The following is a 17,051-nucleotide window of genomic DNA, read 5'->3' as shown; positions in this document are numbered from 1 at the left end:
AAAGGAAGGCTAGGTTGTGGTAAGAACCACACCAAGCCGTATGCCAAATGCAATGTAGGAGTTATGTATGAAATCCCCCTGGCCTCTGGCAAGTCCTACATAGGGCAGACTGGACGGTGCCTAAATGATCGAGCCAGGGAGCACGAGCAAAAGTTAAAGAAAGATGAGTTGGCGCACTTACCTGCGCACTGCAATGCCTGTCGCTGTGCACCTCTTTTTGAGGAGATAAAGATTCTGGGCAGAAGCCATGACCAGACTGCACGTGAACTGATGGAGCCTTACCATATAAATAAGAAAGGGCAAGATTGTGTTAGCGATACCTCCATTAGGTTGTTTCAAGCGGAAATAGATTTTTTTGATAATTGGTTGCCACGCTAAGCTGATGTGCATTCTTGTTTGCCGCGATCTGCGCATGTTCCTTTTGCCTATATATGCCCACTGGCTGCTATGAATAAAACAGTTGAAAGTTACCGCCTGTGCTGTTTATGTATTTTCTTCCTCTGTCCCCGTCTTTTTTGCGGTCAATATGATTTGCAGTAAATACCAACTAGGCCAAACTGAAGTTCTTCTGAAGCTTATATAAGCCGATTTGTTAATCAAATGCTGCCCTGTGTGTGAGTGCTTCCGCAAGACAGCATAATCCGCCTCAGCAGCCATGGTCTCCAAAATCTGGGAAGGTTTATATAAGCACAAATTTATATAATGCACAAACTTTTGCAACTCCGTAATTATGCGCCACAAAGATACCAATTCCGTAAGCTGTATCTGTTACATGGCCTAAAGAAAAGACTAATTGAGAGGCAAGGTCAAACTATAAATGGCTTATATAAGTTCTGGAAAAGTCGTATCCGCAAGCTATTGTTATAATTAGGAGCTATGTGTTATATACCAATTACGTCCGCTTTACATCTGCCAGAAGCAGCATTTCCAGAATTGTAACGCTAGTTATTTTTCTCAGTTAGAAAGTTGGAAAAGTGAAACTTCGCTCATTTTTATTTCCCGAAACGTACCACGCGTGCGTGCGATTGCTGCGTGCTAAACATTACCAAAAAAAGCGTCTGTGACGACAGCGAAAGAAATAACTTTATAGGCGGGGCAAATCACCTTTTTTTTTCTTTTACGTTCGCTGCTATACAACCGTTTCATAAAATGCGCGTCACTGGCAGATGAAAGTAGAACCGGGGACCTTCTACTCTCCTCTTATTGAGGGGCCATGGTAAAACTGCATTTTTTAGCAACATAAGAAAGCAAGTAAAAAAATGCCGCTGTTTTTCCGAGAAGTTTCAGCTACTAGGAAGTCCCGTAGCCCCCTAAACGAAACGAACGGCAACAGAACTGGCGATCCTTTGGTGTACGGTAAGACTGTATTGCTTGCTTGCTTCCTTGCTTGCTTGCTTGCTTGCTTGCTTGCTTTGCCTTGCTTGCTTTGCTTTGCCTTGCTTGCTTTGCTTTGCCTTGCTTTGCTTTGCTTTGCCTTGCTTGCTTTGCTTTGCCTTGCTTTGCCTTGCTTGCTTGCTTGTTTGCTTGCATGCTTGCTTGGTTGCTTCCCTGTCTGTCTGTCTGTCTGTTTCAACTTGCGTAGCTTCTAGTACGTATTTTAAGAAAACTGACCACGTGCCACAGGTGGAGGCACGAGTAACAATCTCAGAAAGTTGCGAACGCTTCATCACCAGTCGAGCTACGTTAGAGCCAACTTATTTTTCTTTCACTCCTCTTATTCTGTTCTTTTTTCTCGGATATAAAACAATATAAAAAGCAAGGTTCCCCCGCTATCAGAATCCATATATTCACTGAATGCTAGCCCTCTTCATTGCTCCCCATTATTATAGGAAAAGATCTAACAGCGCTTTCTGATAAGTCAATCACAAGTGGAAATGTTCTGGCAATCATAACTGCCAGAACGCATCCCAACAACAATGCTTCCGCACTGGCGTCCTTGATAAATATGCGATGAAAAGTTGACTAACCAGCACAAAGTTCTGACCTTCCGAAGAGCGAATCATGCGCCTTATTAGCATCTTGCCTAAGTAGCTGTCAAGCTAAACTTATGTGGGTAGTAGGAAATGTTCCCCCGCGCAGCTCCAGAAGCTTACTCGGGCGAACACCATCCCATTCATCACAGCCACGAGCTGACACACAACGGCGTTACAAGAACGACCTAATGGGCCCCTTCGTTGGCTACAGACTCAGGCACGCTGTTCAGCCGTGATAAACTTCCCTCTCTTTCACTCTCACTTCTGCAAATCGCACGCTACTGTTTCTTGCATAAACGTGCGCTTGATGCCAACTGCCTGCGAGCGAGCGTACACTTGTCAGCGTTCCATCAATCAAAGACAATGCGGTCGCTCGAGAAAAACAGCGGGTGTGGGCTCTGGCGAGTTCCGTTCGAGCTCCTAACAGGTGCTTCTGTCATCTGGTCTTCATGTTTCAGTGCAACCACCGCATCCTGTCCGAAAGAAATCGTCGAGAACGGGTGCTCCGAATGAGCTGACTACACGGAGGAAGCGGGTCCGTTGCTGCCTTCTCGGAAGCAGCGATGCGGTTTCACGTCCTTGCGACCGTAGGCCTTGCGGCCATTTTGATTTCGAGGGCAGACAGCGGAAGGAACACAAATGACGAGTAAGTATTCGCACTGCGCAAATTCGACTTCTCGGGTGGGAACGTCATGGGTGACATGTGTATGTTCGAATGTGTATGTGTATGTATGTGAATGTGTATGTTCGACTTCCTTAGGTGGGCTTTCTTTTACTTTTCTTAATGGGATTCTTTTTTCCATAGCACAATACAATTTACTTTCTTCAACGATGTGAACAGGTCTCTGATTTACCTCCTCTAGAAATATTTAAGGCTAAACTTATGTCAATGATGATAAGCAGTTGCACAAGCCTGGAACAAAGAAAGGTCTGGAAAAGCCTTTCTCAGCACCACGGCAAAGCGATTGCCAATCGTTAAGCCTTTGTACAAATATGGATCCCCCTTCGTTACCGTCAACTCATGCCGTAGAGTTTCTTAGAATATGACCTACATGGAAATATAACGTCAATTTCTATGCGCACTATCTAACGGACCATATGCCACCCTAAAATGCCAGTATAGGCAGGGTTCGGACAGTCTTGAACTTGACCTAAGATATGTTAATAACAGAGCGAATAAATCTCGCATAGAATGAAGTCTTCATAAAAACTTCTGAATCTCACACAATATATTTTGCATTATGGTTTTCTGTGGTTACATGTACGCTGCCTAAAAAGTGGGAGTATTGTGTAGGATTTTATAAAATCGACAATTTCACAACAGTTTTAAGAAGACCAATTTTATCCAGAGAGAAAAAAAAGCCTTGCAATCGATCCCGCTATCCTTGCAATAACGAGCAACAGTTTACCGCGAGACAAGTTCAGGCAGGCGACAGGCTCCTCGAGTCTCGCAATAGCTGTCGTTCGTCAACGTGTTGCAGCTGGCTTTCTGATACAAAATGTGGCAGGCCGTAGCACGCATGCAACAATGGTGGCGAAGAATCTATGAGCGTAATTTATATGCCGGCACAAGGACTGTCAGAATTTGCAATGATCAGCTCATTAACACAGTATACAATCTCGAGCGATGATGCTGACAGACGTGGTCGTCGGCGCACAAATTTACCATTCCGACAGTGCCCCCAAGGTACAAACAAAAAAACGAATTCATGATTTTTTCATCAATTAATATCCTGAAGCTTACGTTATCAGTGGCAAAGTATTTCCACCTTGCCTTGGGATTCCTACGTTAAAACACCGCGTTCACTGCACTCATAGCTTCTTTTATAAAATAAATCTATGCTGAAAGAAAAGACACCCTGTATCAATGTATCGTGACTCAGTTCGTCGATCGATTTCTTACAAGTGGTGACCACGGACGCTTGCAGAACTACAACCTTCCACACCTCAGTTACACCCATCTCGATTCAGCTGCAACACCCACCTATTCCTGCCGGCAAGTCATGCCACAGACACAGGACGACGCCACCTCCTCCTCAGCACTACCACCTTGTGATGTCGCCACCATGAAGCTCTCGGATTTCTGGTCTCCAGAACCTGGTCCTTGGGCCATCACCATCGAATTCCTTGTTCCGGCAAAATCGCGTCGCCTCACAGGAAGCCAAGTTTGACTGCGTTGTCCGCATCCTCAACCACTCGAACCACATCATTCGCGACATGCCTCTGTTTCATGCCAGACGACGATATCTCTCGACGCCTTGAAGACAACGCTTCTTCGCCGCACGGCTGAATCTTACTAGCGCAGGACGCAACTTCTGCTAACCATGGAAAAAAAGTATTTTCGGCACCCCACACCGTGTACTCGGTGAATTGTTCGACTGTTCGACGCGAAATCATCAGCCGCATGAATTGACATCACTGACTAGACAAGTCGGCTTCGAGCAATCGTTCGAGCAATGAACGCCATCGTTCGGTCAGCTTGCAGAACCCCTCGCACCCGTATACGACGCGTGTTTTATTCCGCCAAGCAGCACAAAGATGTTCAAGGATTGTTTTTCTGTTGCCATTGAAAAGCGGCACATAACTACTGACACGAGTTGCTGTGAAGGCAATTCATTGAAGAACGACACCTATCCGCTGACCCAAGTTGACATCAAAGAAGTTGACTGAACAGTGGTACATGCCCAGTGATCTTAATCGGCATGAAAAAGGTTCATTGAAGACCAGCTCTTATTTAGTGTCACGTACTCATTGACCCAAGTTAGTCCATCGATCGGTTTTGTACACGGTTCCCTCAGCACAGCAGCCCGATGCTCTACCCATTGGACCATTGACTGCCCAGAGACCCAAGCTGGGCAGGAAATTTGCTAGAAAAGCGAAACAAACCGGAAAGTACGTGAAGCATCCTAAAAATGCTACTCGCATCAGTGATGTAAACTTCTGTTGCTAATCTCGACCGCCATCTCGTTAACGCTCCGTTCAGCTTTAAGCCCCAGCACTGCTAAAAAGTGAACATTCCCTACGGTACTAGACTGAGCAGTACTGGATCATTACCCTATGGTACGAGTCGAGACAGGTTTTCGAGTGAAGGGACGTTCTAGGATATCACGCGCTTTCTCCCCTTCCGTACTGCCAAATTAGTTCGAAGTACCCTTAAGGTGCTGATGAGGTGCATAGCTTGTTGTCATTTGCCTTGTACTCTTCCAATAAATCAATAGCACACTTCCTCAACAAATTTGTCAAAGAACTAGTATTGCCGAATATTCGCTAGCGTGGTACTTTTAACGGAGGGTTTTTCTCAGCCGCCTACTCTCTCCGAGTGTTGTATCACGTGCATTGAGAATGTTGCCCCTTTTAGAACACGGCAATGTCGCGGCTAAACCACTATTCTGCTTCTGTCATCTCGTGCCTGGAGCACATTTCTCGAGTCGCCCACTCTCAACGGGACAGCTGGAAAGCCCTTCGCTCAACTGAGTTTTTTTGAGCACACAGATTATTTCTTTCGCGGTATTCTGTAAGCAGCTCTAACCGATTCCGTCACTTGACATTCTCCCCACAGTGCCGCATTATTTCTTTGAAGGTACCCCGTTTCAGTTGTCTACATGGCTTGGTTATGCTGAAAGCGCTATTTCCTCAGCCAGTTCACGTCATACGTAGTATGACGTGAACACGGCATACGTAGCAAAACTTAATATTGAGTGATTTGTTAATTTTACTGATTTATGACTGTTTAAGGCATGATTGATGCTATTTGTATTACTTTTGCAATAGTATGGCACTCTTAGGCTTCAACGAAACCCCTGCATTTATGCCTTAGGGGTGACGTAGGCTTGTATATATATTACGCAAAACAATATTGATTAATTAATTAATTAATTGATTGATTGATGAATGCTTGATTGATTGCTTGACTAAACGCGCAATTAAAGCAATTAAAAAATGTAAATAAATACTAGCCACATGTAAAACGCTGAAGGAAGTTACATTGCCTGTTATATTATTTATTTCGGGTAGATCTATAAAAAGAAACCCATGTAGCATATAGCTTCGTTTCGTCTTTCAGATTAACGTTCTTGAAAAGGCGGATGCATTTCCCGAAAAAAAATCGAAATTCAATTGGGTAATTACCTAAGTTTGCCTCATTAAATATGTTGCTCATTACCTCATAGCACATCACAATTGCGGTGCTGAAATGAAACAATGACGTAGTCATGTCTACGTATGGCCTGAAATCCTCACACTAAAATCCTGAAATCCCGAAACTACCAAGTTTCCAGACATTCACGCCCAATATGTGGAACGATATGCATCCGCTTTCCGCTTAATTTCCTCTCTCAATCCTCGTGAGCTTTTAAAAAAAAAAGAAATGAAGAGAGTGTGAACTTTGTAAATTTCGAGCAGTTACTGCCATCTCGAATCGAAGCATTCGATTCAGACATTCGATATTTAAGTCCTTCGAATATTGGATCACGGCAGCACATAAAAGATTTCTCCGCGTGCACATAACACGCGTTTCCCTTTGTGTCAAGGTGACCTAATTGTGACTGGGCTGATGCAAAGAAGAGAATATCTATATATGTATGTACTCATGCATTCATGTGTTTATATCTGTTTATATATCTGGGGAGGCAAGGAATAATTGGGGCGCTGGAATAGTGAAGTTTTCGAATAGAATCAAACAAGAATATTGGAGGAAAATTATCTGCTAATATCCAGTGGAGTGTGAAATATTTGCCATTTTTAATCAAAATTAAATATAAAAAATTTAAATCCCTTTCGCAGAAAGATGTTAGTTAACGTTATTTGATACATTGAATGCCGTTAACACGGGAATGTCACGTCAATTGCGAAGCTCGTAGTTAAAAACAAAGGAACAGAGATTGTACCTCGTGCACGATTGCAATGACAGTAATGAAATAAATGAACAGCGCATCACGAAATGCACGTTGTAGATAGCAGTGCTCATTGAAGGGAAGTAAGCGCAATATGCATTGTTTGAAAAGAATGCAGTGCCTAGCGCAGCGTTTAAGAGAAATCCAAACGTGGTGAAAGTGGCGAAATAACAAAATGTTGTGCCTAAATCAATATGCCAGGTTCGCAGCCTGCCTCAGGCGAGTTATGCTTATTTAACGACTGGAAGCTGTTGTGCCGAAGTGAGCGTTCACTCAAGAATCCATTCATCTGCGCTACCGCATTTCTCCCGCAGCAGAATCAGTCGAAAAATTGTCATCACGCACTTGTATTTCTCCCTGTAGACTGCAACAAGTGCTCTTGCCACTTCTAGTATGAACAAAATGAATACTCGACAAGTTGGATTGTGAACTCTCGAATCCGGTGCAAATTGATTGGTACAAACGATTCGATTTCCCAAAGTAATATTGTTCGAGCACACGCCCGTAAATTCAAAAGTACGCAGAGGCAACGAACATGTTGCAATCTGTGTGAAGCGAGGCTTTTGTGAAGCGGGCAAGCAAATGCTTTACAACTAACGGCGATGTGTCCGATTTTATTTATTTTCATGATACGCAGCGAGTAATCTCTTCAAATGTTTCAGATGTTGTTTACAAATGACGAAACAACATTGTTATGCCATGTTTGTATCTGTGCACCAAATAGCTCGCGAAATGTGCGGAAACGCATGCAACAAATCAGGCGGATACACAGTGTGAGGCGCATGAGGAGCGATATCACAAGGACGACGAAGGCGTATGACGCTTGTCGAGTGAAGAATGGTGATGACAGGTGTACGGACAGAAAAACATGACACGTATCAAGTAACATTTAGAGATTCTGCACCTGTTGTGTCACAGTGGGACATGCCTATTCTGGAGGATCGCGCGACTACCCCGTGACACACACCGAGCGGTTAAATCAAACAAAATCAAGTAATTCGAGGAATGCGGTAACTATTCACAATTATTTAACAGATTGGTGTGTAATAGAGATGCATGTACGCCGACATGATGTGTTCAAGTTCTACGTAAAAAGTAATTTTCTTGTTATGCAAAAAACCGAGGTGGCCATACTTGGTCAGCCTACAATTTGGCCTGGAAAAGCCATTTCGCGGGTAGTTTCATATAACCTTTGTATATACGTCCAAAATTTATATCTGGCGAGACAGCGACCAACGCAACAACCAGACAGCCTGCGAAAGCCGCGAGAAAAGATAAAGAAAGCTTCGCATTAAATATGTTATGAGTTGATCATGAGGCCTGTTGATCATATTTCAGGAACTATGAGTCACTCTATCTGACGCCATACATCGAAGCGGGCCAGATCGACATAGCCAGGAACTTGAGCCGAGTGAAGCTGTTCGAGCACTACATCGGGGCAGAGACACACTCTGGCTACATCACCATCGACAGGTGGAAGAAAAGCAACCTCTTCTTTCTCCACATCCGCGCCCTGGTGCGTATGTTGATGCGGTAATCACCTGTGCTCCGTTATCCTTTCCTCGCGACCGCACGTATACTTGAATAACTTTTATTCGACCCGCAACAATGACAAATATACTTCAACTCTGAAGCCAGTCGCTTGGAGTTTTCATGTTTCTATACTTCGTATGGGCATACAAACAAAGGCAAAGCAACAGAAGCTGCGCCAAAAGATGTGGCTGGACCATCGTAACGCCCACGAACGCGCGTGAACATCGGATTTAAACGAGGCCACCTTTCTGCAAGTGCCTTTACTGATAAGGCAACAGCAAAGCAGAGGAAGTTTGGAGAACACAAAACTCACCGATTCTTACGATACTCCCTAATGCCAAATTTTGAGCGCAGCTGTTTAGATGCTTTGAATTCGCAATATATCCTAGCAAAGAATTTCAATCTGAACGGCAGGGTCCTCTCGGCGGCGGCGCTGAGTCTCTGCTCGGGCAGCTCGTTTATCAGTAGCGGCAGACAAAGGGCCTCCACCGGTTGCGTCGCTCATTGTTCAGGAAGAAAGCCTGAACCCGAGAACGCGTGGCTCACGCAGAGTGCATTCTCTAGCGGTGGTGGAGCAGGCGAAGTAGCGCATGCGCAGTAAGTCCGAAGCCCACTCCAGCGTTCTGTTTCCATATATGGTTTCCATATAATGACGTCATCGGCGACCGGGTGACGTGCAAGCTACTATGGCACCTTGTCGTACCGGGTCGCCGCCGTGGAGCACATCTGGTGCGGCGCTCTGATTTCCTCCTCACGCTTTCGCCATCCACTCCTCCTCCTCCTCCGCTTTCCTTCTCATGCTTCCGCTGTACCATCCTGCCCCGCTTTCCTCCTCACCCGTGTACCGTGCATTGGGTGTGCGTTATAGAAACCCAGGTGGTTGAAATTAATGCGGGGTCTACCACTATGGCTTGCCTCGTAACCATATCGTGGTTTCGTCACATGAATCCCTCGCCTTTAATTGCGGCAGCAATTATACGCAAACACAAGGCGAATTTCTGCTATCGCAGTCGCCGTAAGGTTCCGTATTAAGTCCAAGGCCAATAATAGCGTCGCCTTGCGCCGTATGCAGTATGTGTGAGTGAAAACTTGCGAAGGTGAGCCGGTGATAGAGGCTTAATCTTGTGTGCGCAGGGGAGGAAAGTTGGGAGAAACGGCGCCGTCTTCCGTCCCGCGCGAGGCTCCGGGGAGAGGGTAGGGAGTTGGGGGGGGAAGGGGGGAGGCACGCTCTACTGTGGGCCACCCGGGGCGCGTATTTAGAAATGCTCTTAGATACAGCGGGGCGTGCCACTTTTGACGGAGCTCGACGTTTCTGCGCAGGCGCGAGTAAGAGCGGGCGCGAGAGAGAAAATATGGGGGCTTTTGCTCCTTGAATATATGGCTCAGCCTAGGCACTACGGAGGAGGTTTCTTAGAGCGCGTTGTATTCGTTTACCCCCTAGATATGCCGGCATTGCGGAGTTCGGTCGAGTTGGTTTATACGCTCCGCCGCTGGCTGCCCGCGCGGTGAGGCAGTGGGCGCGGACGCCGCTTGGTGATCGCTGTGTCTGAAGGGACAATGTTCTGACTGGTGTTTTAGAAGCCGCGGGTCGCTTTTTTCGTCGCGACGATAGATCGGATTTTTTACAAGCACTGCTCCAGGAGGGCACATGTAACTGGCAAACGGACGCCTCAGGAGAGCACCTGAGGTTATAATAAAGCAGGCGGCGCAGGATCTCCGGGGCAGCCAAGCGGTAGCGGGGGGATCAAAGCTAGAAGCCGGGCGGCCCGTGGGTTGGGGCCGCAGAGGCCGAAGCGTGCCTGGGGGTGTTCGCATAAAACATTGGCAGTCCGCGATAGCAGACAGCCGATCTTATACTCCCCTGGCACGCGCAGGCCTCTGCGAGCCCCAACCCACGGACCAGTCCGGCTTCTAGCTTTGATATCCCCGTTGCCGCTTTGGTGTCCCGGAGGCGCCGCCAATATTGCGAAATAATGACACGTTGTTTTCATCAGTAAAAACGTGATCGATTAAATACGATTGCGTCGAGCCGCCAACTTGCGATGCTAAGTTCAGCACAACCGCGCCCCGCGACTTCTGCCGGCACGCCTAGGGGCAAGCGCATACACCGCGCACCAAGAAACTACTCCGTAGTACCTAGGCAGAGTCGTATTTTCAAGGAGCAAAACTCCCCACATTTCCTCTTTCGCACCCGCTCTCACTCGCGCATGCGCGCAAACGTCCGTCGTCTCCGCAAGTTCCACGCCCCGCTGTACCTACGAGCAGTCGGAAATACGCACCCGGGGCAGCACTATCTTGAAAGCCATCTGCGACGGGGACAGAGCCCACCGTGCGCTGTGTTTTCGCGGCTTAGACCGCGTTGATGCGACACGCAGCACGAAGGTAAATTCTCTCGCAGCCGCGATTCCTCACTGCTGTGTTTTGACAGCGAGTTTCCACGGTCATCGAGTGAGATGTGTTCTTGTGTGCTTCTGCGCGCGTGGCACCATTCTTGTTAATTCGGTTAGTATGCCTATGTTCACAAGTTTCTACAGCCGATAAAACTGCTATCCTCAGTTGATATAGCTGTCCACTAATTTGCCATCGCAATCGACGCTTCGCCTTTCGGGCGGAACTGCGACTTTCTTTAAAGCTTCGCTTTACAACAGGTGGGTTCGGCGCTCAGTGACATCTCGGCGTGCGCAGGACTTAACTGTAACGCTCGTGCGGACCATCGTTACTGCGTCAGCAATTTGCTTCTGTATTCCTCGCGTTTGATTCTACCCCGCAGCATTGTTGGAAGAGTGCAGTGCCTGGAAGCTGCTACCCTGTCACGCAGAAATTGGTACTTTGACATTAAGCAATAACATTTCGTAATATATTGATTGACCGCTTCATTGGATAATTGAATGATCAATGTACATAGGTAATAATTTCATGCAATGATTCATTCATTCTTGTTCCCATGATGCCACAAATAAACACAACCTATACAAGGAAACACGGCTAGGACGAGCGTTAACTACCGAATCAATCGTGCAATCACGGTAAGGAAAATGCACCAACTATTCCCCCAAAACGTCTTACTGAAATATCTCTATTCACAGCTCGTCACGCAAGCTTCATGTGTAATGGCTACATGGCATTACCTACATCTTGCGGGTTTCAGCACAGCGTCATCCACTGATCGGGGTGTTTGACCTCTCCCTTTTATAAATCTATCGGCTAGAAATGCATTTGCTGATTCGTTGTTCATTCGTTCTTTATGCAGGCGCCAAGCTACTTTTTTTCTTTGTGTTACAGAAAAACCCGGATGCCTATCCGCTTCTTCTATGGCTCCAAGGAGGCCCGGGACTGTCGTCCCTATTCGGCGAGTTCCTCGAGATCGGACCCCTCGGCATCGACGACAACGGGCGCCTTTTCCAAAGACGGAGCTCCCTCCAGAGGCACGTGAACGTCGTCTACCTCGACCAGCCGCCGGGCGCCGGCTACAGCTTCACCAAGCTGTCGCTGGGATACGCCAATAATCTGGACGATGTCGCCAGCGGTGTGCTCAAGTTCCTCGACCAGTTCATCATGATGTTTCCTGAGTACAAGAACCGAACGTTCTACGTGGGAGGAGAGTCTTACGGCGGTGAGGGATTCATCTATATCTACTCTAAAAGCCGTCCTACAACGCTAAACATGTCGCGGTACCTCAGCAGCTATGGTGTTGCGCTGCTGAGTTTAAGGTTTGAATTCAGAGGTTTTACGAGCCAAAACCACGAGGTTGATGGTGAGGCAAGCCGTAGTGTGGGGCCCCGGATTAATATCGGTGACCAGGGGATGTTTAACGGGCCCCCAATGCACAAGACGCAGGCATCTTTTTTGTTTTTTTTACAGCGAAGCTGTATATCTCGACCAACCAAGGAAATTTTCGCGTCGTTGTTGGCGTGGTAAGCAAAAAACTCCCCATACGTGGGCCCATCCCGGAGATAGTGCAATGCCAGGCCGTCCTGCGGCGGAGGTGAAGCATCGAACTGCGATGTTGCTTTCAATATTTTTCCCTCGGGGGAAACTGTATATTTTTAATGAGTGCTGTGAAACACCGACAGCCTTCCGTCGTTCTCATCTTGTGCACCACTGAGATGCGACGCTTGAAACTCGGCTGACGGTGCTCCTCGTCGTGCCAGTGTCCTGAGAACCCTTCAACGCAACCCTAAACATTGATACAGCTTCAGTGCTCCGACTTCAGGCGAAACTGCCAAATTTCTTTGGTATAGTCTTGTATTCTTATGCTGTAGGCATTTCTTTTTTATTATTTTAAGTGAGAGCAGGGGTGGGGGGGTAGGGGGGCAGCGGATCGTCACGCAGTTCGCGTTAATATGTTTCTATGTATCGAACCCCTTTCACGCCAATTTGGGCCGCTAGGTATGTTTCAGCGGGTGTGTGCCGCTCTTCCATGAAGCTCTTTTACTCCAGCCTGAATCACTGGGCGTATGCCACACTGACTATGTGCCGCTCCTCAAATGAAAACAAAATGCAACTAATGACGATTAGAGCAGTTTCATTTATGCTTATGACCAACAAGGCTAACGAGTTATGCGGGAATGTAAACTCCAAATCATGCGGATGCAGAGTGTCAGACGCGTGCGCAGCGATGTCGCAAGGGCCAAGGCGAGCCATGGCGTTCGTTCAAGGAAGAATGATGGCAGGTTCATGCAACGAAAAGCACGACACGCATCGGGTGACGTTTAGGGATTCTGTACCTCTTGTGCGACAGTAGGACATATCCATTCTGGAGGATTGGTAAATAAACGACGCAGTCCCAATGACACATACCGAAGGGCAAAATCAAAGAAAGTAAAGGGAATCAAAGAATGTACGATATATACAGTTCGCTATTCTATTAACAAATCGATGGCCTTTACAGACAACCTTTCAACCGACAAATAATGTTCCACTTTTATGTAGGAATCGTAATGGGACATGCCCATTGTGGAGGATTGGCCTAGAACGGACACACAACCAGCGGTACGTGCCGCAAGGCTAAATGAAAGAAATCAAGTAAATCGAGCAATCCGTAAAACATAATTCCCCATTCCCTTAACAGATCGGCGAACTTTACAGAAAACTGTAAGCCCACATTGTGTGTTCACGTTTTATGAAGGCAGTTATTTTTTATACATAGAATACGAGGTACGCATACAAACGTTATACCAACCCGTTTACTGACACTTTCGTTAGGCGCACGTATAACCTTTGTATATCCACGAACATATCCTTCGAGATATTGACCGACCCAGCAACCATACCAAATCTGGGAGGGCAGGCAAAAAAATTAAATAAAAAAAAGCTTCTCTCGACGAGATTACGTCTTTTCTATTTCTTTCCCGCAGCCAGGTTCTCCGTCGGCGTCTCCCACGCCATCCACTCCGGCAAGGAACCGCAAGTACCGCTAAACCTTCGAGGCGTGATCCTCGGCGCCGGCTTCCTCGGGCGCCTTATGAAGGTGGCCGACTCGTCCGAGTTCCTCTACGAGATGTCGCTCATCACCAAGAAGGGGCGGAAGAGCCTCGCCGAGAACTTCGCCGACATGAGACGCAAGGCGAGGACCTTCATAGGCAAGCTGGCCGCTCTGCTACGGCTCCGGAAGACCATCTTCACGTCGGAGAAGAAGCCCACGCTGTTCCAGAGGCTCACGGGCTTCAACAACCAGGCGAGCGCGCTCTACTCCGAGAAGCCCCTCAACATGCTGAAGTACGAGAAGTACGTGCAGAGCGACGAGTTCAAGCGAGCCGTGCACATTGGCAGGGACGTCGAGTTCATGAAGGCCGAGGGCAGGGTGTCGACGAGCCTGAAAAACGACTACTTGACCGACATCAGGTGCGCCTCGCTTCCGTTAACTCCTCCGTCGCGCCGATGAAAAGTGTGAGCTGTTTCACGTGCCCCGATTTTCGCTTGGCGGCACAGCGTTTTTTCGTCGCTCAAACGCTTGTCGCGACTGCAGTCTTAGTCTCCTTCTATATGTAAGTTCGACTAAGCGAATAAGAACAATTTGGCAGGAATGGTGCGCTTAGTTGGCGGAACGAGTGTGAAACGACATTAACGTGTTGCACTTCGTGGAACTTACGTGAAACCATATTAACATTGGCGCACGGTAACAGTGGCAGAAAGCCCGAATGAAGGAAGAGTTTGCATGTGGTGGGTTATACGCCAAGTGAGTCGCGCCATCACGCAGTCATAGTGATAGGAGAGATTGTGGGCGGTGCGACAGCAAACGCCACCAAAATGGGACTGCCTCCCGACGCGGCCGACGTCTATCTTACTTTGTGCGACGTTACATTCACAGCACGTGCGGACTACGCCGTCCTAAAAAACGCTTCCAAAGACTGCAAAACTTTGATACTAAGTTAGTTTCAATAACATATATTAAGACGCGAAATTTTTACAGTTTCTTCTGCTGTTTTTATTAGAGCGAAGCAGGTGTGACTTCTCTGCGAGCAGGGGGCAACCATGGGCAGCGCTTTGACAGAACCCGTGCCATGGCCAGCGCGTGTGACGACGTTTAATAAAAAAAAAATCTGCAACACGTGCGGCAGCAGTGATTTTTCTTTCTTCGTTTTTTCACTGCATGTGAAACAGCCCATCGTTTAACGAACCTAATCCGCTCAGAAATATCATTGGCCTTCTTTTGTACTATTTAACAAGATGTACAGCGCATTGCCACGAGAGAAATTCAATGTTTTGCTAGTAGGCAGCGAGTATAACGCGCGTGTGTGCGTGCGTGTGTGTGCGTGTGTGTGTGTGTGCAAAATTGTTTAAACTCCCCTGAGGCAGATAGCATAATCCTAGTCATCGACATGGATTACTAAATTGGCACTTGCACGCGAAATCCAAATGCATAATCGACTAATTAACAATCACTAAAACACGAATTAACTTAACTTAATCACTTTGTTGTACATTATGCAATTTAAGAATTCCTGCCGGTGAGTTCGCAAATCAAGAGATGAAATTTTAATCAGCGCCTCTCGACTAGCCTGCATAGCTACAATAGCGTTTACATTTATTATTTCTGGGACACTATTCTTACCGCCAGTTTAAACGAGTGCGCTTTCTCCTGAACGAAATCTCCTTCTATTTCGTTCCACCAGCGCCGAGATAGAGGACCTCCTGCAGTCGTACAAGGTGCTCTTCTACACGGGACAGATGGACACGCTCTTCCCGTCACGGAACCTGCAGGAATACTTCCGGTCCCTGAACTGGACTGGCGCCGAGGAGTTCCGGAAAGCGCAGCCGCTTCACTGGAAGGCGTACCCCACGTATCATTCCGTTTCCGGTCTCCTCGTGAGGGTGCGAAGCATGACGGACGTAGTCATCTTCAAAGCGGGACACTACACGGCCGTCGACGAACCGGAAGTGGCTAATAGGATGATGTTGAATTTCATTGAGGATAACGCGACAGCGTGGGGGACGTACGATGATGAAGCAAAGTTCCAAGAAAAAACATAGGCTATGTTCACAAAGGATAAGGCACTAATGCGATCTCGTGATGTATTCGTTAAATCTAAGCTGTACACTTTAATGAAGTTTCCACTTAGCGAACTGCAGTGCGCAGTGGAAATGACCGCCTGTGCCTGTTTGCTCGTCGCGACCACTGCTTACTTCGAAATAGAGCCATAACTACTCAATTGTAATGCTAATGATATGATTTCTTTATCTAGTCCTTTTATCTGAATAGCCTTTTTTCTACGTCATTTTCGATGCTTTTGAAACTGGACGAGGGGTCCAACCGTGGGAAGAAATAAAGCGATTTGTCATTTATGAAGAACAGTTGGAATGAACACGGCGTCGACACAGATTGCTGCATTGTAAGTGATGTCCACAAACGATGATCTGCGACTAAAAATGGCACTGCCAATAAAAAGAAATATGTCAAACAGGAAGCATTGGTTGTGTTGTACCGCTCTTAATTTGAGAGAGCTTGGCCTGCGGTATCTATGCCCAATACGCAGATACTGAGACAGTTGTTCACTTTGTGAGGTTGAAAATAAAGATAATGTCATCTCGAGCATGCGTGAGCCTCGTTTGCGTTTCCCGCTGTATGCGAAGAAAGCATGCAGTTATCTGTTTATTCTTAAGGAGGCGTTGCACGTTAAAGGGAAGCTGAAACACTTTTCGAAAAAAAAATGAGTTCTCTGCGGCATTCTACAGTTTTGAGTCCCCTGAACACGAATATCTCGTTCAAGAAGGGCGGAAACAAGCACAAGGTGCTGTTTTTTCATGAAAACGCGCGCCAGCGCCTCAGGGTATCGCGCGAACGCCGCTGTTGCCCGTGATTGGTCGGAGCCGCTGTGACGCCAATGGCGGCAGTCGCCGGTCGGCGCCGCCGTTTCAGAGCGTAGCACGCTGTTCTATTCTGGCTTCATAGCTGAGTTGTAAGCATTATGGAACGTTCTCGCTGTCTCGGACAGCTTGTATTTTCGCCGTACATGTTCGAACCGACAGCCGATACGGAAAACGATGGCGGCAACGGCGGCAACGACGATGTTGAGTGTGCCAAAAGCGAGAGAGATGTGTGCACCTTCTCGCGCGTTGGAAATATTAGCTGTTACGTATGCTTTCTTTTTTTCATGTAGCTGCACGTTCCAATGACGGGAGAAAAAATGCGCTAAAGTGTCACTGGGAACTT

General features: G+C 47.1%; 1 protein-coding gene across 1 annotated transcript; it reads left to right on the top strand.

Moving 5' to 3' along the window:
• The first annotated feature begins 1,224 nt into the window (after nucleotides 1–1,224).
• On the top strand, nucleotides 1,225–16,430 carry LOC135912341 (probable serine carboxypeptidase CPVL). Its single transcript, XM_070540683.1, has 6 exons — nucleotides 1,225–1,356; nucleotides 2,432–2,619; nucleotides 8,204–8,381; nucleotides 11,681–12,011; nucleotides 13,756–14,242; nucleotides 15,514–16,430. The coding sequence occupies exons 2-6, from the start codon at nucleotides 2,537–2,539 to the stop codon at nucleotides 15,869–15,871; spliced, it is 1,437 nt and encodes a 478-aa protein (XP_070396784.1). The 5' UTR covers nucleotides 1,225–1,356; nucleotides 2,432–2,536; the 3' UTR covers nucleotides 15,872–16,430.
• The last annotated feature ends 621 nt before the right edge of the window (nucleotides 16,431–17,051 follow it).

The sequence above is a fragment of the Dermacentor albipictus genome, chromosome 6 (assembly GCF_038994185.2).
Source record: "Dermacentor albipictus isolate Rhodes 1998 colony chromosome 6, USDA_Dalb.pri_finalv2, whole genome shotgun sequence".
Lineage (NCBI taxonomy): Eukaryota > Metazoa > Arthropoda > Arachnida > Ixodida > Ixodidae > Dermacentor > Dermacentor albipictus.
This window is presented reverse-complemented; position numbering and strand designations above follow the sequence as displayed.